Raw genomic sequence first — 22401 nt, forward strand, 5'->3', positions numbered from 1 at the left:
CAATGAAATGCCTTCTCAAGGTCACGCAAAGGCCCTTCTCGGAGAAAACCCCTTGCTCTACTTTCGAAGCTGATTATGATACGCGGCGCAACAATGTTGAATTCCCCCTCACAGATCGTACCATATCTGACAAACTTAAGGTAACGAAAATAGTTGAGAGCCTTCTTCCGCCAACTGCTGACATTGCAAAGCACCTTGGTCCTAACGCTTCATGATTATATCAGACTTCTTTTTCAAGTCAAGTCAAGTCAACTTTATTTGTCAATTCTGCCACATGTACAGGACATACAGAGAATAGAAATTTCGTTACTCTCAAACCCTAGATGAAATAGCAAATGAACATTTAAATATAAGAGAGTGATTAAAAAATGCAAATAAAATAATTAAAGAGTAAAAATTTTAATAAATACAATACAATTTTACGTATAACAAGAAAGCTATGCAATATACAATATACAATATTCAAGTAAGGGTAAATGACATTGAGTGTAAACCAGGCAGAGTAGTGCAAATAAGCAAATAGTGCAAATGGAGATTTAGTAATATACGGTAAGAGATAGTGTAACAACAAAGTCTTATGAGGTAATGGCAGTCCAATGCTCCACAAAGTGACTGGTAACTGGTGCAGGCCAGTGAGTGAGTCAGAGAGAGAGAGAGAGTGTGTGTGTGTGTGTGTGTGTGTGTGTGTGTGTGTGTGTGTGTGTGTGTGTGTGTGTGTGTGTGTGTGTGTGTGTGTGTGTGTGTGTGTGACAGAGTTCAGTGAGACCGTGGAGGAGAGAGGGGAGAGGGGGCAGAATCGGGAGGGAGTTAAGCTTCCTGACAGCCTGATGGATGAAGCTGTCCTTCAGTCTGCTGGTCCTGGCCTGGAGACTCCGCAGTCTCCTCCCCGACGGCAGCAGCTTGAAGAAGCTTTGCATTGGGTGCGTGGGATCAGCCGCTATGCAAAGGGATTTTTTAGTGAGACGGGTGCTGTAAATGTCCTGGAGGGAGGGGAGAGAGACACCAATGATCCTCTCTGCAGCTCTCACTATGCGTTGGAGGGTTCTATGACAGGACGCATTGCAGGCTGCAAACCACACAGTGATGCAGCTCGACAGGATGCTCTCGATGGTGCCTCTGTAGAAAGTGTACATGATGGGGGCTGGTGCTCCTGCTCTTCTTAGTTTGCGGAGAAAGAAGAGACGCTGCTGTGATTTCTTGGCCAGTGCTGTGGTGTTGTACGTCCAGGAGAGATCCTCTGTGATGTGCACACCCAAGAACTTGGTGCTGCTCACTCTCTCCACAGACGCTCCGTCAATGGTCAGAGGAGCATGTTGGGTGTGCATTCTCCTGAAGTCCACGACAATCTCCTTCGTCTTCTCCACATTCAGAGAGAGATTGTTGTCAACACACCACGTGGCCAGGCGTCTCACCTCACTTCTGTAGTCGGTCTCATCCCTGTTGCTAATGAGACCCACCACCGTTGTGTCGTCCGCAAACTTGACATATCTTGACATATCCTATGGCACTGTTGATGATGGGGATGAGCTTTTTGCCAAATTCTTGAGCACAAACCAGAACTCAGGTGAAAAGCCTTCTGCCTATTTACAGCGGTTGCAGATAACCCTGAGTAAAGTCATTAAAAGAGGCGGCATCACTACAAATGATTCACTTCCGCTTCCGGCTGCATGGAGTGAAGTAGTGGGTGTGTCCAGCTCCGCTTATTAATTCTAAATATTGCATTTTCCAGACAACGTAATTCTTATTCTTGGTTAGCTGAAACCACACTAAAATGGAAACTAAGAAGACCAGAAAATGTCTGTGAAGGTTCTCAGTCATCCAGGTCATCGTAGTCAAAGGAGCTTGCAAAGAAAAGCGTCTGGACTTCTTTAAGCTGCTTGAAGACGTTTCACCTCTCATCCGAGAAGCTTCTTCAGTTCTACACATCAGAAAATACACACAAAAGACCATAGACATCGATTCGACCACCTCAAGGACCTGAAGGACAGAATTGTTTAATTCCATGTGTGTGTCTCTTGCAGTCCTCCATAAGAGTCCTTCCGGGCGTAACATTGTTACAGAGAGACGGGTGTAAGGCTGTTCCAATTCTCAGCAGCGCTCTTCGCTTTTCCTGAGTCCTTAGCAATTCTTCTTCCTACGATGACGTTTTCATCAAGGCCAATGAAAAGAAGTTAGGAAAAAAGGAGAATGGAGGAACTTTTGGAACATACCCCATGTAGTTAAAATGTGCTGCTGAGTCACGTGACTGCACAACAATAAATCACAGCAGAGCAGTAAGAAGAGGGCGGAAGCTTGAATGAATACCCTGAGTGTATTCATGTGTTCACGGATGGTGCTAAAAGTCCAGATACTGGAAGTACAGGGTTTGGAATAGCAGTTCCGTCAAAAAATATTGAAATAAACAGACGCACTTCGGATGGACTGGCAGTGTACTCGGTTGAAATGGTAGCAATTTTGGTAGCATTGAAATGGGTAGAGTGTTTAAAAATCAGGCAGGTGGTTGTGTGGTCTGACTCGGCAGCTGTTCTTTCAAGTCTACAATCATTTTGTTCGAAGACAAGGCAGGGCATGCTGTATAGTATTCTGGAGACTATAAGCAGAATAAGGTGTTGTGGTGGCAATATTCACTTTCTTTGGGTGCCAGCTCATGTAGGGATCAGTGGAAATGAAAAGGTGGATAGGTTGGCAAAAAGAGCGTTGACTAAAAATAGGACTGAGATGGAAATTACAAGCAGCGGATCTGAAGCGAAAGATATTGTTTGGAGGCAGGTTGTTCAGGAGTGGCAGAAGCGGTGGGATTCAGGGAGTACGGGCAGGCAATTGTATCATCTTAAGAGGGAGGTGGCAGTGAGTAGGTTGTATAGGGGTAATAGGAGAGATGAGGTGGTCATTACCAGGCTTAGACTGGGACATTGTGCATTAAATAAAACACTACAGATGATAGGAGAACATGAGACGGGGCTTTGTGGAGTGTGCCAGGAGGAGATGGAGACAGTAGAGCATGTAATACCCTTACACCGCAGTAAGGGTTATGATGTGGAGAGGTCAGTTCTGCAGAATAGATTGAAGGAGCGGGGAATTGGGAAATTTTTGTTTTTGTTTTTTGTTTTGTTTTTTGGATACAAATTGTAAACTCACTGTCTGACCCATACTCCGGAACAGTAGGAGGCGGTAATGCTCCTTTACGTTGGTTGCCAACCGCCGTTAAACACAAAGAAGAAGAAGAAGAGAAGAGGGCGGAGCAAAGTGTGTGTGCACGAGAGGAGCCGAGCAGAGAGAGCTGCTTTGTCATGAAACGGGAGTAAAGTAGTGAACTTAGAGGAGAGAAACAAACTAAAGTATCGATCATAAACCACTACCAACGTCCTGATCGATATCTGCATCGATCTGCCCACCCTTGTCTCCTGGATCGTAGCTGCGATCAGCGTGAACCACGTGGGTCTCTGCTCCCTGATCTGTTTCCTGTGTTTGGAAAGAGTTGCAGCTTCATCGCGGAGTTTCTCTCGGTTTGTGGGCTCATCTAAAGGTAAGCACCGAGCTAACTTTACTGTGAGTTCAGTTCATGTTGAGTTTAGCTCCTGAATGAGGTCTTCTGCTGCTCTCCTCGGTGTCTGTTCACAGTTTATTGTGAACACGTTGAGAGAAGAGTGAGAGAGTGTTTGGAGAAAAACACCAACTAATCATTAGCTCAGCATGCTGGGAGAAGTTGGAGCAGAAAAGTCTTTTCATTGTCCCTGCAGCTGTTTTTCTGCCTGCACCAAACCTCTACAGCCTCGTTTCTATTTGAAGTGATGACAGGAAACCAGAGCGATCTGCTGCAGTATCAGGGTCACTATAACTTTATTGTCCAGGTGCTGTGGATGAACACGTTGTTTTTGTAGATCTGGGGTTTATAATAGCAGCAGTATTAATGGGACAAGGACAGCTCTGTCTTAACATAGTGAGTCCCTTTATTGGCAGGCCACAACAAAAAAAACCAGACGGTGCTGCATGAACATTTAATTAGTCCCTACCATAACACCCCTCCTCTGAGTATTCAATTCAGTTATATTTATATTTTTTTTATATAACACCAAATCCTCAAGGCGACTGTTGTTGTGATTTGGCTTCTAGGATATCTTCTTTCCGTAGTTTGGTTACTTGGTGGTATATGAGACTTGGGTGGGTGGGGGATTGTCTCAATGAGATAATATCGTGGAGAATTCCGCTCTGCTTTATATTGTCCCGTTTTCTTTCATGTCCCAGATCCAAACTTGATCTCCTGGTTGTAGTCCAGTGAGGTCTTGTGCTCTCTGTTGTTGAACCATTTCCACTGTTTCTATCTCTCTCTCTTTTTTTCTTTTTTATGTCTCTCAGCATAGTGATGTTTATCCTGCCTGGTTTGAGGCAGGATGGAAGTATAGGGGCTGTGGTACGAAGTTTCCTCCCCATTAGAATCTCTGCAGGGCTATGTCCATTGGCAAGTGGTGTGGTGCAATATGCCATGATGGTGAGAGATGGGTCTGCTTTCTGTAGAAGGCTTTTTACTGTTCTCATTTCTCTTTCAGTCTCACCGTTTCTCTGAGGGAATCTCAGGCTGGAAGCGGTGTGGGCAAAGCCCCACTCTAGAGCAAACGTTGGGAAGAGTTCTGAGGAGAATTGTGGGCCATTATCTGACTTTAATTATGTTGGTATGCTGTGGCGTGCCAATACGGACTTTAAGTGTTCAATCATTGCTGCTGATGTGTTAGAAGACAGCTCAGGTATTTCTGTGTATCTTGAGAAATAGTCCACTACAACCAAATACTGGCTGTTACTCCAGTCAAAAAGATTTTGCAGTAGAGTTGGACATGTTTTATTGTTTCATCTCTGTGTTGCTGCTGTCTTATTTGTTGTTGTCTGTCCTCTATTTCAGGAAGGCCTGATGTGCATACAAGTCCATTTCATCTCTTAATGTCGTGTTAGAAACCGCTCTTTCTGGCACTCTGGCAGCACGTCTGCAGTTGCTGTGTGTATGACATGTGAGATGGTGAAAGAGAACCTCATTACCGTATTTTCATGACCATAAGACGCACTGTACTAAAAGGCGCAGTCTCAGTTATGTGTGCCATTACTGTATTTAACACACACATAAGGCGCACTGGATCATAGGGCGCATACAAGTACCGTATGCGTATTTAAAAATAAAGCGGGAGCAAACCTGAGTTCGGTACCTTACTCACATTTCTATTACCGGTAATCGTCATCATCAACAACACACAAGCATACAAGTGTGCGTATTTAAAAATAAAGCAGGAGCAAAACAAAGTTTGGTACTCACATTTTTATCATCAATCAAACCCATCGAAGTCCTCATCCTCTGTGTCTGAATTGAACAGCTGTGCTAAATCTCCATCAAACATGCCAGGTTCACTTTCTTCACCGTCAGAGTCACTTTCCGTGCCGTGCGGCTCCTCGGAAATGATGCCGGCTTTTGCGAAAGCTCGAACAACAGTGCCAGCAGACATGTTAGCCCAAGCATCTACAATCCATTGGCAAATTGTGGCGTAACTCGCCCGGCGCTGCCTTCCACTCTTGGTGAAACTGTGGTCTCCATCGGTCATCCATCGCTCCCAGGCCGCTCGCAGCCTTACTTTGAACGGGCGGTTCACACCGATGTCCAGCGGCTGGAGTTCCTTTGTCAGGCCTCCCGGAATGACAGCAAGCTCACAGTTCATTTGTTTCACTAGTTTTTTCACATCGGCTGTGAGATGGGCACGCATAGAGTCACAGATTAAGAGCGATGGTGATGCGTGGAAAAAACCACCTGGTCTCCTTACATACACCTCCCTCAGCCAGTCTTTCATCATTTCCTCATCCATCCAGCCCTTTTCATTTGCCTTAATGATGATTCCTGCTGGAAACTTCTCTTTAGGCAAAGTCTTTCGCTTAAAAATCACCATAGGCGGCAGTTTCTGTCCATTAGCATGGCAGCCAAGCACAACAGTAAAAGAAGACTTTTCGTGCCCCGTTGTGCGTATCGCTACCGTGCTGGTCCCCTTCTTCTCCACAGTGTGACTCACCGGGATGTCAAAAGTGAGCGGGACCTCGTCCATGTTAGTGATGTGGCTGGGCTGGATGTTTTTGTCGCCGACGTGTTTGCTGCAGTAGGAGCGGAAGATGGCCAGCTTTTCCTTATAATCCGCTGGAAGTTGCTGCGCTACCGTAGTCCTGGTCCGGATGGAAAAATGGCACCGTTTCATAAAACGAAAGCACCAGGACGGACCTCCTTGGAAATGTTCAATGTTCATCTCTTCAGCTAGTGAAACTGCTTTTAGCCGAATGGTGACCGTCGAAACGCTTCTCCCGCTCGCTCTTTGCTCGATGATCCACCGCTCGAGTCTTTCCTCCAACTCGGGCCACCTCGCCTTATGTCCACGGAAACTCAGCTGCGTTTTCTTGACCTGCCGGAGCTCGTTTTCTAGCTTCCTCCATTTGCGAACCATCGATTCGTTAATCTTAAATTCTCTCGCCGCTGCTCGATTTCCATGTTCCTCCGCATAGCTGATGGCCTTCAGTTTAAACTGTGCTTAATAAACGTGTCTCTTTGCCATTTTCAGGGTTGTTAAAACAACGATGTTCCACATAATGCACATACCTGTCCTTTTATACAGGTATGTGCGATTGTCCGGTATATACGATCAACGCCCACACTTCACCCTTTAGCGTTCTCATGGTGTTCTCTACTACGTCCTCCTTACAACACACAGGGCGCACTGCGCTATAGGGCGTGCCGTACTTTTTGAAGAAAATCTAAGACTTAAGTGCGCCTTATGGTCGTGAAAATACGGTAATCTCATTCTCAGTCTTTGTACTCGTGGCGGTAGTTCATCTAAGTTCTTGGAGACTAAAAGTAGCTCTAAAGGCTTGTGATCTGTCACAACATGAAACTTGATGCTGATGAGAAAATCACTTGCACGCCCAGGTTATGGCTAATAGGGCTGCCAAAAATGATTCTTTTGATAGTCGACTAGATTATTTTTGCGATAATCACGTCATGCATCCATTGGATGGAAAATGAACTGCTATTTGCACCAGCATGCATCTGCTCTTATATAATTATCATTAGCTTATAGTGTTTAAAGTATGTGCTAACCAAAAATAAAGACAAGATGACAGTTTATTAAACTTTTAATGAAATTTGCAGATTGCCTCTGTGGAGTTCAATAACCTCAGCCTCCTGCTTCTTGCTGTCTAAAAAATAGCAGGACACTGGAGTAAATTCTACCATCTTACCCTTCTGTTTAACCAGTTTTCTGTTTGACGTTTATTCAGCTGTGTGAAAACTGTAACTTTAATCTCAGCCAAACCGATTTACCAAACGGTAACATTTTTACAATAATCTTTATTCTACACGAGGTAGTTTAGATGAACAGAAATTTGAAGCATTCTTTACTGATTTAAACCTGCCACAGCTTTCTGCTACTGACCAGCAGATTATAGATGCTCCAATTACAGTGGAGGAGATTACCCGTGCAATTAACAGTATGCCACGTAATAAAGCTCCAGGATTAGATGGGTTACCATTGGATTTCTATAGAGCATTTGAGGATATGTTAAGTCCCCTGTTGCTTGATGTTTTTAATGAGGCTTTTAAAGTAGGCTCATTACCTCAGTCAATGCACTCTGGACTTATAACATTTATTCCTAAAACTGGGAAAGACCCTTTAGACCCAAGTGGTTGAGCCCCATATCTTTGCTGAATTCTGACCAAAAAATCTTGTCAAGGGTCTTCGTGGGTCGATTAAAAGTAGTAATGGCGAAAAAATTATATATATGATTCAGTATATCCAAAAGTGGCCCTATCGCTGGATGCTGCTAAAGCTTTTGATTGTGTTGAGTAGGATTATTTGTTTAAGACAGACCTTCCCAAAGTGTGGGGCCCGCCCCTAGGGGGTCACAGAGCCATTGCAGGGGGAGAGCGGTATGAAAAGGGGGGGAAAAAACCAAAAAAACCCAATGTAAAACCTGAAGATAGAGACAAAATACTGTTAATCTGACTACCTGCCATTCTGCAATTCATCTCCTGTAAACAATAACGTGGCGCACAGCGTAACGTGAAAAAAAGGCACATACCTTTGACCTCTGTATTCCTTGTCCACACGTAAACAGAAAAAAAAGTGTTTTTAAAAAAATCTGTTTTCGGTGATTCGAAACGCCGTTTACGTGTGGACGAAACAGCTGCGTTTTCAAAAATACCCGTGTAGGTGCGGACGTATTTGGAATTTCGATGGTTAATAGTCAACATAAGCTTCTATGATATGCAGATGATATGTTGTTACTTATGACCCAGTCTGGGAAGTCAATTCCAGCCCTATCAGAATGTATAGAAAGCTTTACGCTGCTTTCAGGGTATTGCGTCAACTGGGATAAATCAGAGGCAATGCCTATGTCAGGACACTGCCCTCATACTTTATTTAAACAGTGGGAGTTTGGGTGGTCTGTGAATGGTTTGAGGTATTTGGGGATACAAATGACCTCAGATTACACTAAGATGGTCTGAGCAAATATGGAGCCAATGTTTGAAAGAATAAAAATGGAATTTGGTAGATGGTCCGGAATACGTCTCACAATATGTGGTAAAATGAGTTGTATTAAGATGACTGCACCCATGAGCTTTTATATTTTATCCAATATTCCATTACACATTCCAGATAAGTATTTCAAAGATCTAGATTTTTTGATTCGGCAGTTTCTTTGGGGTAGCTCACCACATCGTTTAAGTATTAGGAAACTTCAAGCGAGTACAAAACAAGGAGGTTTTTCATTGCCTAATTTCCAATGGTATTATTGGGTGAAGAATGTGAAACAACTTAGAGCATGGTTACCTACTGCACCAGTTAAACCCATCTGGTCCCATATGGAGACGGAAGTTAATGGCGGTATTTCTCCTTGGAGGGAGCTGTTTGATACCAGTCATAAACGTACCCATCCTATAATTGCAAATGCAAAGACATTGTGGTGTAAATTACATAGGGTGGGTCGCTGGGACTTTATTAAATCTCCTTCGGCATCCTTATGGGGAAATAAAATAATTTTAATTGGAGGGACATCGGTTGACTGGTTACAGTGGTGTAAGGCAGGCATCCTTAATGTATCAGATTTATTTGATTGTGGGACTAAATGTTTTTTAAGCTTTGATAAAATTGTGGAATTATATAAGTTGCAGCGTAATCAATTCTGGAGATATGTCCAAATACATAGTTCATTATCAAAGTGGTTGGGAACCTGTCCTGTGGGCAGCCCTGTGGAAGTCCTGCTCTCAAGACCATTACCTCTAAGATTTATCATTTATCGCAAGAACGGTCGGCTGACCCTCTCCTTAAAGTTAAGGGCTACTGGGCCCAGGACATGGCATTGGCCATATCTTCAGTTGAATGGGATTCATGTTTTCAAAATGTTAATACTAGTTATAAAGAAACAGGCAGTAGATTTATTCAACTTAAAATAATCCATTGGTGGCATCGAACACCGCAACAATTGTATAAATGGAACCTGGCCTCTACGGACGAATGTTGGAGATGTGATGGTCAAAATGTTTCGATTTTACATATCTTATGGAGCTGTTCGGGACTTCGGAATTGGTGGGAAAATATAATGGAGGTAATTTTCAGTGTTTTGAAAAGGAGATTTGGTATCTCACAAAAACTGTCCATACTTGGCATTTTCCAGTTATACAAAAAGATTAGGCCAAAATGCAAAACACTGTGTGGCTGAAAACTAACACTGCACATCACTCTCAACACACCATCCCCACTGTCAAATATGGTGAGGCAGCATCATGCTCTGGGGGTGCTTCTCTTTAGCAAGGACAGGGAAGCTGGTCAGAGTTGATGGGGAAATGGATGGAGCCAAATACAGAGCAATCTTGAAAGAAAACCTCTTGGAGTCTGCAAAAGACTTGAGACTGGGGCGGAGGTTCACCTTCCAGCAGGGCACCCACCCTATACATAAAGCCAGGGCAACAATGGAATGGTTTAAAACAAAACCTATCCATGTGTTAGGATGGCCCAGTCAAAGTCCAGATCTAAATCCAATCGACAATCTGTGGCAAGATCTGAAAACAGCTGTTCACAAACACTGTCCATCTAATCTGACTGAGCTGGAGCTGTTTTGCAAAGAAGAATGGGCAAGGATTTCTGTCTCTAGATGTGCAAAGCTGGTAGAGACAGACCCTAAAAGACTGGCAGCTGTAATTGCAGCAAAAGGTGGTTCTACAAAGTATTGACTCAGGGGGCTGAATAATTACGCACACCCCACTTTGCAGTTATTTATTTGTAAAAAAAAAAAAAAAAAAAAATGTTTGGAATCATGTATGATTTTTGTTCCACTTCTCACATGTACACCACTTTGTATTGGCCTTTCACGTGGAATTCCAATAAAATTGATTCATGTTTGTGGCTGTAATGGGACAAAATGGGTAAAAGTTCAAGGGGCCAAATACTTGTGCAAGCAAAACTGGTGATCACACTGATAATGTGGTCTAATTCAGCAAAGTGGGCCAAAAAATTGCATAAAAAGCTTAATATCTCAAAGTATAAAAGTTATGTGCACCAGAAGATATAGCAGGCATTAGCAGAAGGAGCAGAACAGTTTAAAGTGTGAATGGTGAAAATCAGATGAAAACTGAGGGAGTAGTTAACCAGCAAATGTCTGAGCAACTAGAATAAGGTAGAACTAGAAAAGTTGCATTTCCTGCGAAAATCCAGTGTGAATGCCGTGTAATGGAATCTGAAAACAGCAGAAGAAGGAGAAACCGCTGAAAAAACACTGCGTAGAAGCTGATTTTTTTCCTGAAAGCTGCTGCATTCACACAATAAAGAATAAAGAGAAACAGGAACACAATCGTGTGAATGCCTCACGGCATTTGCACTTCTGCTGTTTTAATTGTGTGAATGCCGTGTGGCATTCACACAATTAAAACTAAGTAGCTGCCACCATAGTTGAAAACTGGAATTGGCTGAGCCACGCTATGAATTCTGGGATAGGTTGGTCACGAAGAATACACCTGACCCATCCTTCAAATCTAGTGAAATGAAGCACGCATTTGTCGACTGCATTTGGAGAAGTCTTCTAGTTTGGACAGCCTTTGTTATCACCTACGATACTGGAAACTGCTTCTTCTTCTTTGGCGTTTAACGGCAACTGGGATTCTTGTAGATGCAGTGCTGCCATCTTCTGTTTCAGTCCGTTAGTACACTCTTGAATCCTACGTATTCCTGTGTCTTTCAGGATCTTACAAAGCTTCAAAGGATGCGTCAACTATTAAATTAGTTGTCAGCAAATTTAATAGTCGAAGTAATCGTGACTAGTTGACAAATCCTGGCAGCCCTAACGGCTAATGCCTCCTTCTCTATTTGAGTATATCTTTGTTGTGTGGGGGTTGATGCTTTTGAAGTGAAGGTCACTACCTTGGTTGAGTCTTCCTCTTGTTTCTGAAGTAGCACTGCTCCCAGTCCATAGGAGGATGCTTAAGGCTGATACTGTTGTTTGTGCTTTGGGACTGTAGACTGCCAGGTACTCAGTACTGACTTAATGCTGTCAAACACTGTTTGTTGAGCCTCACTCCAACAGTACTTTTTTGCTACGGCGTAGTTCTCTCAATAGCTGTGTTTTTTCTGCTTGGTGGGGAAACATTGCCTTGATGATTAACCATTCTCAGAAATTGTCTCGCTCCACTTACATCAGCCTCCATGTTGCTGACCATGTTCACTTTTTCTGGGTCTGCTTTGACGCTTGTACTGTCAATGATCTGTCCAAGCAACTTGATCAAGGTTTTTGCAAAGTCGCATTTCTCACTTTTCAATGTCACACCTGCTTTTGTGAACCACACAAGGACTGCGACTAGTCTCTTGTCGTGCTGGGCCTGTGTGTCCAAAATGTCATCCATTTGGCAGACAACTTCGTCCAGCCCCTCCAAGACTTGAGACATTCATTTTTGAAAATGCTCAGGAGCTGAAGATATGCTGAAACAGAGTCTATTGAAACAATACCTTCCAAATGGCGTGATGAAGGTTGTGAAAAGAGCTGACTGCTTGGAAAAAGGTATTTTCCACAATTCTGAGTTAGCATCGAGTTTTGAGAAGAACTTTGCGCCTTCTAGCTGTCCTACGGTGTGCTATACTGATTGCAACATGTGTCTTTCTCTTTTCACAGAATTGTTACGTTTGGTCAAGTCAATACACACACTTCTTCTCTGTTTGGTTTGGGTACTGGAAAGATTCCTGCACAGCAGTCCAGTAGACCGCTACACTCTGGAGATTACCCCTAACTCTTCTATACAAGCTAGCTCCTTTTTGATTTTAGGCAGTAGGGAAGTGGGACCCTTTTTGGGGTCAACAGATAAATGGCTTAGCATCTGCTTTAAGCTCAATTTTGTATTCCCCCTCCATTTGTCCTAAACAGCTAAGTAGCTTCAGAAACTGCTGCTTTACCGCCTCTGCTGAAGGGAGTGACGCTGCTTCTATTCTGTCCACTAACCCAAGCTCTACACTTGTTGGGCAGCTAAGTAACCCTTGTGTCAGGTCTGCTACTACATACACAGTATTGTAGTGTTGCCCGGAGTACTCAGGTTAGCTGTAAATTTCTCTGTAACTGCTAACTGCTTTCTTTTGTAACTGCTTTTTTCTTTCAGGCAAGACTGTTACATCCGCTCTTTTGTCAATTTTGAGCCAACAGGTCTATATTGTTAACTTTTTTTTTAGTCATCCATGCATCCTCAGTTCTATCAGATGCTACTGTGCTACTTCCCTCTCTTCAATGTCACCACCTGCTGCCCATATTTCTCCCAGTGCCCCCGACCTGCACACTCTTGCATAGTGACCTTTCTTTTTACACTGATTGCAGACTACCTCTTTGGCTGGGCACTGCTTCACTGAGTGAATGGGTTAAATGCAGAGAGGGATTTTCCCCACGGGGACCAATAAAGTACACTTTCTTCTTCTTCTTCTTCTTCTTCTTTTTGCTGTGAGGTGTTGTCTTTCCACATCGATTGCATTGCCTTGTGTCATGTTTCATGTTCCTCTCTGTGTTTTGTGGCACAGTCTGTTCTGGTTTGAAATGTTTTATCTTTGCTAATGATGTCCACGTTGCAAGGATTCTCCTGCTTGAAGTTGTTTTTAAGAAGATGCTGGTGCTTCTTAACAAGCTCACTTTGGGGAATCCCTATCACTGCTTTTTCTAACATGAGCTTTGCATCCACTTGCAGTTCCTCCGAGAGCCTCTTGTCTCTCATTCCGACAGCGAGTCTGTCAATTATCATTTCACTGTACAGCGCCCTGTAGTCACAATGCTACGCCAAGGCATATAGGGATGTAATAAACCGATCTGCCGTCTCTCCCACTTCTTGCTGCCTTCGGTTGAACTTTTCACGTTTAAAAGATAATGTTTCTTCTGACTACAAAGTGTGCCTTAAGTTTGTTTTTGAGAGTGTGGTACTCACTCACCTCCTTTTCGGTCAGGTTCATTGAAGTGATCATGTCTTCAGCTTTATAGCCCAATGAATATATTAGAGAACCAGGGCTGGCCATTATTCTAACTCACCCTGGTGTGTGATGCTGTGCAGCTTCCTCACAGAAGCTGATGTCACAGGATGTCACAGCATCTCTATAATAATCCAAACTGTTGATAACAATTCTGAAAACCTGCCAGTCGGTGCAGTCCAGACACACCTGCAGATTCTCCACAGCCTCATCAGTCCACTGCTTCAGTGTTTTCACAAAAGCTTTAGACAGTTTCAGTTTGTGCCTGTTTGCAGGGATCAAGTGAACCATGACATGCTCTAAGAATCTTGATGTAGTTTGAGATGATGATACTCTTACTATCAGCTCACCTTCTGTTTTGTACTGTGTGTTTTTTATCCATTTTGTTTAATAAAATCTATGAGGTTCAAATGAAGCACCAAACTGCAGTTACTCAGTGGAGGTTCATTACTGCAGTTTCTCACCACTGTTGTTAACTGGAGGCTGACACACTGACTGAAGACATTTAGTTTGAGTGGATTTGAGCTTTCCATCTCAGCTTCTTTTGATCAAGGATGAAATACATATAAATATATTTTTGTTCCAGCTGATCATCAGGAGGAGACGAGCCATTTAGACTCAGCTCAGCCACTACAGAGGAAACAATGACTTCAACCCAAAAGGTGAGCAAGAATATCTGTTATTGAACCTGTGTGCAGGTTACAACTCTCATTGTAGCACATCATTGTAATGTGATAATATCAGCAGAAGGTGGTGGTAACACACCTACGACGTGTTTGTTGAGATCTTTGATTCCACTAATGGAGTCAGTTTCAGTTTGTTCCACGACTGCATTTCACTCACTGCCTCTGTTTGTATCTCTGTCACTGCAGGACCAACATGGAGCGAGAAGTCAGCGCTCTCAGGAGGCCGACAAACCTCACAGAAGAAAGGGAGAGAAAACATACAGCTGTGATGAGTGTGGGAAGGATTTTACCCTGGCTGGGAGCTTAAAAAGACACAAAGTCATCCACAGTGGAGTTAAAGCGTACAGCTGTGACTTGTGTGGAAAATCTTTCAACCGGGCTGGAAGCTTAAAAACACACCAACTCATCCACAGTGGAGTTAAAGCGTACACCTGTGACTTATGTGGAAAATCTTTTACTTTTGCTGCTAACTTAAAAAGACACCATCTCATCCACAGTGGAGTTAAAGCGTACACCTGTGACTTGTGTGGAAAATCGTTTACCCACGCTGAAAGCTTAAAAACACACCGACTCATCCACAATGGAGTTAAAGCATACACCTGTGACTTGTGTGGAAAAAGTTTTACTTTGGCTGTTAACTTAAAAAGACACCAACTCATCCACAGTGGAATTAAACCGTACACCTGTGACTTGTGTGGAAAATCTTTTGCCCACGCTGGAAGCTTACAAACACACCAGCTCGTCCACAGTGGAGTTAAACCGTACACCTGTGACTTGTGTGGAAAATCTTATATCCACGCTGAAAGCTTAAAAAGACACCAACTCATCCACAGTGGAGTTAAACCGTACACCTGTGACTTGTGTGGAAAATCTTATACCCACGCTGAAAGCTTAAAAAGACACCAACTCATCCACAGTGGAATTAAACCTTACACCTGTGACTTATGTGGAAAGTCTTTTACCCAGCCTAGAAACTTACAAACACACCAACTCATCCACAGTGGAATTAAACCTTACACCTGTGACTTGTGTGGAAAATCTTTTACCGAGGCTGGAAGCTTAAAAAGACACCAACTCAGCCACAGTGGAGTTAAAGCATACAGCTGTGATCAGTGTGGTAAAGCTTTTACTCACAGTGGCCTCTTACAGCGTCATCAAGTTATCCACTCTGGATTTAAGGCGTACAGCTGCCACATATGTGGAAAAACCTTCCACTTGCTAGGCAGCCTAAATATTCACCTCCGCATTCATACTGGAAATGACGTTTACTGCTGTGATCAGTGTGGGAAACTGTTTGTGAGATATAAAGACTTAGAACGCCACATGTTTACCCACACTGTGGGGAGACCTTATAAATGTGACCTGTGTGAGAAGACTTTTAAAGCGCCACGTTACCTTAAAATCCACCAACAGAGCCACACCAGAAAGAAACTGCAAGTGCAGTTACTGTGAGGTATGTATGTATATTATTATCTTCTTGTTTAAGACTGACTGTTTCGTTCAACTGTGCTCATTAAATTGTGTTCGAATGTTAGTAATTCTACTGGACTCAATTTTGGAATTTTGGAAACAGTGCATTTAGATAATGACTGAAACCAGCCCACTGAAGGAACAATGTGCTGGGAGTTCAGTTCCTTAAGCTTAATTATGCAGATTCTCATGACCATTGATCAACAACCACTGACCATTATGCAAATGTACTGTTTATAAGATTGGGGGAAACTTGCAGTCAGCTGAGACTGAAGGAGTCACTTGGATGAGTGACGAAACGTTTCTCCCACAAAATTATATGTCCAGATGAACAGAATCAATTTTTGGAGGTTTACTTACCTGGATGATTGAGCATGCATCAAGATGGGTTGACAATGTTTCTTTCTCGCTGATATAACGGGACACCTCAACGAGTTACAAAATATGATCCCCAGATAACACAACTTTCAAATACAAAGCAGCGGCAGGGATCACATTAATCTGCAAATCCTTGTATAAAGATAAGTCATATTAGCCCAGTTTATTTTTTCTTATCATTGTTTTTGGGGCGAATGTGGCTCAAGAGTTGGCAGTTCTTCTTGTAATCGGAAGGTTGCCGGTTCGAGCCCCGGCTCCGACAGTCTCGGTCATTGTGTCCTTGGGCAAAACACTTCACCCGTTGCCTACTGGTGTTGGCCAGAGGGCCCGGTGGCGCTAGTGTCCAGCAGCCTCGCCTCTGTCAGCGCGCCCAAGGCAGCTGTGGCTACAATGTAGCTGCCATCACCAGTGTGTGAATGGGTGGATGACTGAATGCAGTGTCAAGGTCCATAGGGATTAAGTAAAGCGCTATACAGGCCATTTACCATTGTTGTGAGGCGACCATTAATAGCATCTGCATTTTCTGTTTGTATAGTTCCTTTGCTGTTATGGTGTTCTTGTTATGGATAAAAAAATTTTTTTTTGAAATATAGCAAATCTATTTCTATGAAGTTGTTCTATATAGTGTGTAAGATAAGATGACCTTTATTAGTCCCACAGGTGGGAAATTTGTCTCGTTACAGCAAAAGTGCAAAGTTATGTAGCACTTAGCAGTTATGTAACTGTTGATATGCAGCATTATTAAATTTATTGTTAATGCAATTGTTGATATGGTAAATTGACTTTTGAGGAAATTTTAGATGGCACTCATCATCAGAAAGGTTGCCTACCACTGGTAGAAAGGTTGCTCTACAACAAAGACATTTATTGAGTCTCAGTACCAGGTCACTTTACTCTAGCATGCAAAGTGCTTTACCGTGTTGTAAAAAGCACCTTGAGTGCTCAGGCAGAGTAAAAAAGTGCTTTATAAGAATCAATCCATTTTACTTGTATTTACTAAATGAACAACGGGAGGGTCATCTAACTAAAACCAACCAGTGTATCCCACCTGACCCCCTCAGAATCAGCTTACTTTTTATTTCAGGCCACTTTCAGAATTAAAATGTTGAAGGAATTCCCTGACTTACACTGTCTTTGTGTCTTTGTTTAGAAGCAGACCGACACAGATGGATCCAGTTCTCAACCCTGTCATCACTGTGGTGGTGGGAAAGAGTTTCACTGTGACCTTTTGTGGAAAAACTTTCACTCTGCAACAGACCCTAAAAATCTGGACTTCTTTAAATTGCTTGAAGATTATTTCACCTCTCAACCGACAATCTTCTTCAGGTCTAAGGTCAAATGGTGGAGAGTTCCAGATTTAAGCTCTGTGGGAGCGTCCCCCTTAGAGGGACCTCCTAATGATCCTCTACCTAATCACACAAGAGAAGGTGTGAAAACGGGTGTAGGTAGGATACAATTTATACAAGGAGTATAAAAGAGGTGATATTTTTGTCAATGCTGGTGTGAAGATTGTGCTGTTTTGATTGCTTTGCAAATATTCATTTCAATAAATCCAAGGAAATATTTGGTTTCAACGTTCAGTTTATTTTTAGGAAATATTCCAACAGTTAAGTGTTGATAAATGAACTTGAGTCTCTAAAAATGGGCTAAAGGAGATGTGAAGTGCAAACATATGTACATTGTGTGTAATGGGATTTGGCAAGGTTGAGAGATCTCCCGGATATAAAGAAAAATGTAAATACGAGACTGACAAAAAAATTGATATTAAAGACTTAATAAAGCAAAACACTGGATGGTACAGCTCATGAAGGCACAAACATGGCCTGCTACTGGATGTGTGAGAGGCAGAGAGAAGGGGACGGGCTCCCAGACATCGCAGTGAAGGTCAAAGGTGAAAATAAGACATGCAGAGAGAAGTCACTCACTGTCTGTGCATGTTAGGAATATAGTGATTAAATAAAGTTCATTTAGTGATTTATATATATATATTAGGGGTGCAACGATACACAAAATTCACGGTTCGGTTCGATACTTTGGTGTCACGGTTCGATATTTTTTCGATACAAAAAAAATGTTCATGCATTTTTAATTTGTCATTTATTAAAATTATAAATATATATTTTAACTCAAAAGTACAGTTTTTAAATTTAACCCTAACCCTTGTGCGTGTTTTTTATTTTGACAGCGAATGCGCACCTGCGGACCACTTATGTGCAGCCCTGGTTATTTAGCTCGTCATATTGCAGACACAGAAATTATTTTGTCCATGAAACCATAAAGCTGCACTTTCTTTTTGCCTTATAGTCTGATTTGTCATAACTTCTCCGTTTTGTGGTAAGCTTTTCTTTGGCTGTCACTTCTTCACCCTGACCTGTCTTATTTGGCTCAGCAGAACTAAAATATATATCTGTCTGTGAAGGTTCTCAGTCATCCAGGTCATCGTAGTCAAATATAAATCCTGCTGCTTTTACACGCACTCACATAAGCTCAGCGATTCTCTGCGCGATCAACCTCTCACATGTTTAAGCTGCGGGAGATTTCACTTGTCATGTTTGCGTAGTAAGCTAACGATTAATAAGACGATGTCAGAGGAATTGGTGCACAAATTATCATCACTCACAGATCAGTGCTGTCGCTCTCTATACACAGTTCGCACGATTGCAAAGTGAAAGCAAAAAAACAAGCGCAAATTCAAACGCGATTTCAATATGTCACATATTGACAGTGGCTCACCGATGCCAATGACATAATTACCCAGCTACATTTCTGAAAGAATGCAAAAGCATTGACATATATTTTTCCTTCTTACAATAGCCCGACGGGCAGGGCAGAGATAGATTTTGGTAGCCCGACTCAAAAAATCGCTAGCTCCGGGACGTCGGGCTAGCGATATTGCAAGCCCTGTATCTGATTGAGGAATCATGCATCTTTGGAAAAGAGAGTTTATTACAGAGAAATGTCTCTTTCCAAAATAAAAGCTATACTATCCGCTTCTTCTGGGTTATATTCTCAGCAGCATAAGGAGAATCATGTGCTAACAGCTGTCTAAATGACTCGGCTAAAGTTAGTAGCATGCTTGTTGTTTTTGTCTTTGCACTAGGATGATGTCGGCGTAAATGTGCAGTCATATTCGTTGTGTTCCCACTAGTGCTTTCAGGTTAATCTCGTTGAAATGACCTTAACGCCACAACATGGCAAATCTCCGTTAACGAGCTACCGCCGATCGCCCCGTGCATGGGGCTAGACGGCCAACACGTTAACGAGCTAACTGCGCTAACACACTAGTTCCCACCCATGTAATTGAGCATTGCATGGCACATCCAACATACTGTTTTACTTTAGTCCATGACTCGCTTACCTTCAGGGTCATACGTCACATGAAAACCAAAATAATTCCAAACGCCAGATCTGAATGAGGGTGGGGGAGGTGCCCTGCGCTCTTCCTTCTGACTATGCTGTCTGTGTGGAGCGCTCAGTGGATCTGCGCTCGACAGTGCAGCCTAGGCGGAGTAGTCGAACGCAGATTCACTGAGCACTCCACACAGACAGCATCGTCAGAAGGAAAATTGATAAAATAAATTACAAATGTTGTATTGTTCGATACATACGCGTACCGAACCGAAAGCACTGTATCGAACGGTTCAATATCGATACGAATATCGTTGCACCCCTAATATATATATATATACACACACACACACACACACACACACACACACACACATTGCAATGGTTCTCATTAAGAGTTGGCCCTCCATGTAATAATGGGTAAAAGAGTGAATTTGGCTCTATGATTGAACTGAATTATTGAGACTGACATGTAGAGCTGCAGAGGGATTTCCAAACATGCTTAGATATCATAGCCAGTTTAAGTCAGGGTGCAATTTTCCTGCGCCAAATTAGTCTGAACAGAATATCCTAGACTTATATAGTAAGTACAAAATTACAGGCTGAGAATTGTTAGATAATAGTGTAACCCATGTGAAATACAGGGCTGTAACCCCCCCCCCCTTTTTTTTTTAAATCTAAGGCTATAGCCTGTTATTGTCAGAAGGGGGTGCTGTAATGCAGTTTTGTGTTCTGACAACCGTGCGTCTAGTGCGCAGGAAGCATTACCTGTCTCTTCCTATGAGATCTTCCCTCTCTGATGGCAGTCAAGTGTGTGTCGGAGCTCACCGAAAAGTATTTGGTAACCTGATTAATGAGACCAGATTGTTTTACGTATAAATGCTAATAAGCTACTCTTTTATTAGGCCCCGAACTCTGACCACAAAGGGAATAACGTCTGTCCAGTTATTTGTGTTGGAATATCCCAGTGAGTGACATGCCGTTTGTTCATCAAATTTGGTGTGTTGTTTTACTTTTCTTGTTGTTCTTTACAGTGTGTTATAAGTGTTGAATGCTTTGAGCTAAAGGTGTTTTACTGCCGATGCTAGCTGCTAATAGCTGTTAGCTACCCTACCCCCACGAAGCCATATTCCGATCGGGGAGGTATTCGGATAGAAGCACTAGCTCTGTTTATATTAGAATGGTTAAGTCTTAATAGAAATGAGCATATTTCAAGTTCATTAGTACTTGCACTGTGAATTAAGTTACATTTGCTTGTTAGCCTTATGGATGAATGTAACCTTGATTGCAATGACTATTTACATTACTGTTTAAGCTGCTGATGTTCTTTATTGTGATATAATTGTGATAAAATAGTTGATACTGGTACAAACAAGTTACTGTAACTCTTGTAACTTGGTAAAGCTAAATGGAATGCCATTTGTTATTAATACATTTGGAAAAGAAGTTCATGAGCTCATGTTAAGAACACAAGATGGAAAAGAAATTCATTGTTCTGCACTGTTTGTGTAGATTGGTTTTTTTGAACTACTAGAAAGGATTCTGGAGAACCACTGACAGCGAGAACAGCCCAAATGAGATCCTGAATGATCATGAAATGATGTGGCCAGCCATGCGATCGGATTGTAGGATTTGCCTGAGAAACTGATTCAAGCATCCCTGTATTTCAGACAAGCCCTATCCCAGATAATAGGGTTTGCACACTGACACTTCCGCTACAGGTTTCAACGACTTTAAAGGACAATTCAGACTGGACAATTCAAACTTCACAACGGGAACACTTCCATCCGTTTTATTCATTCAAAAGAGTTCTGATACAATTCAGTATAAGTCTTTCATTCGACTGTCTTTATTTTATTTGTTCTGCTTTATATCTATTCACCTTTAAAATGCACTATTAGTGTGCAGTTTGGTTTATTGTGCTGTATATGTTTATGAATGGTACTGAGGCAATAAAGGTCTCAGTTGTTCATTTCCAAGCCAATTCCTTTTGTGAGTCTCCAAAACAAAACCTCCTTCTGAACCTAGTAAGATGTTTAGGGTCTCTATTTGAAGTGAAAGTGTACTGGTCCTGAGTAGAGGTGCTACACAAATGTGGCGCACCAGCCAGGAGGTTTAATTCCTTTTATTTTTGGAAGTTTAGCAACTGGTGCTTTCATGCCTTTTGGGTCAAATCATTACATTTGTCAATGACATTCTGGGTTGGAGTAATAAGAACATGGATGTAATCCAAACTGAAGGTGTCAAAGTACCTAACTCTGTCCTAGTAGGAGGGTAACAGGTGATGAGGTTGACAATGAGGTTATTGATTACTTAGGGTAGTTTGGTTCCATTGGAAGAGTAATTAAAATAACTAGCACAGAGGCACATTTTAAAAACACAGCCATTGTGGAGTTCCAATCAGGTGAACCAGTCCAGTTCCTTAAGGATAGCTTACCTTGCAAAAGACAAAGCCGTAACCCAAGTGTTGTCCATCATATCCAGCTGCTGTCTGGCTGTATGCTGCAGACAGGGGTTCGTGTTTAATCCATTCTTACCTAACTGAACTAAAAGGTCTTGCCGAACTGAGTGGTGCAGATTTTGAGGTTTTATTAGGTGAGCTGGCCAAAATGAAGAAGTCCACTGAGAGTAACCCCACAGTTGGACCAAATGCATCAGTGCCTAGTCAAAATCCGCAGTTCACTAGTGACACAGACTGAGATGAACCAACCATCATTGAGGATCAAAGTCCTGTTAAATTGGGCAGTGGTTCAACCCACTCGCCTGAGCATGGCTCTCACTCATCCTCTCCAAGTGTAGAGGTGACTGCCTCGCACAGAACAACCACTATCTACTTACCACCTGAACAGCTCACTCCACCTGAAGTACAGAGAGTAGTAGTTGAGGATGTCATTATGAACAATGAAATGCCTTCTCAAGGTCACGCAAAGGCCCTTCTCGGAGAAAACCCCTTGCTCTACTTTCGAAGCTGATTATGATACGTGGCGCAACAATGTTGAATTCCCCCTCACAGATCGTAC

General features: G+C 42.4%; 1 protein-coding gene across 2 annotated transcripts; it reads left to right on the top strand.

Moving 5' to 3' along the window:
* Positions 1-2780: 2780 nt before the first annotated feature.
* LOC146567727 (uncharacterized) lies at positions 2781-17594 on the top strand. Of its 2 annotated transcripts, none has more exons than XM_085287733.1 (4): positions 2781-3526; positions 14086-14161; positions 14372-15638; positions 17184-17594. In XM_085287733.1, exons 2-3 carry the CDS (start codon positions 14144-14146, stop codon positions 15635-15637), a joined length of 1284 nt encoding a protein of 427 aa, XP_085143859.1. In that variant the 5' UTR covers positions 2781-3526; positions 14086-14143; the 3' UTR covers position 15638; positions 17184-17594. The 2 variants fall into 2 exon arrangements, with proteins under 2 accessions (XP_085143859.1, XP_085143860.1); XM_085287734.1 differs by having other exon boundaries at positions 17187-17594.
* The last annotated feature ends 4807 nt before the right edge of the window (positions 17595-22401 follow it).

This window comes from Mchenga conophoros, linkage group LG9 (assembly GCF_057382185.1).
Source record: "Mchenga conophoros isolate Kocher_MC1m ecotype Shallow Benthic linkage group LG9, M_conophoros_male_GT1.1, whole genome shotgun sequence".
NCBI lineage: Eukaryota > Metazoa > Chordata > Actinopteri > Cichliformes > Cichlidae > Mchenga > Mchenga conophoros.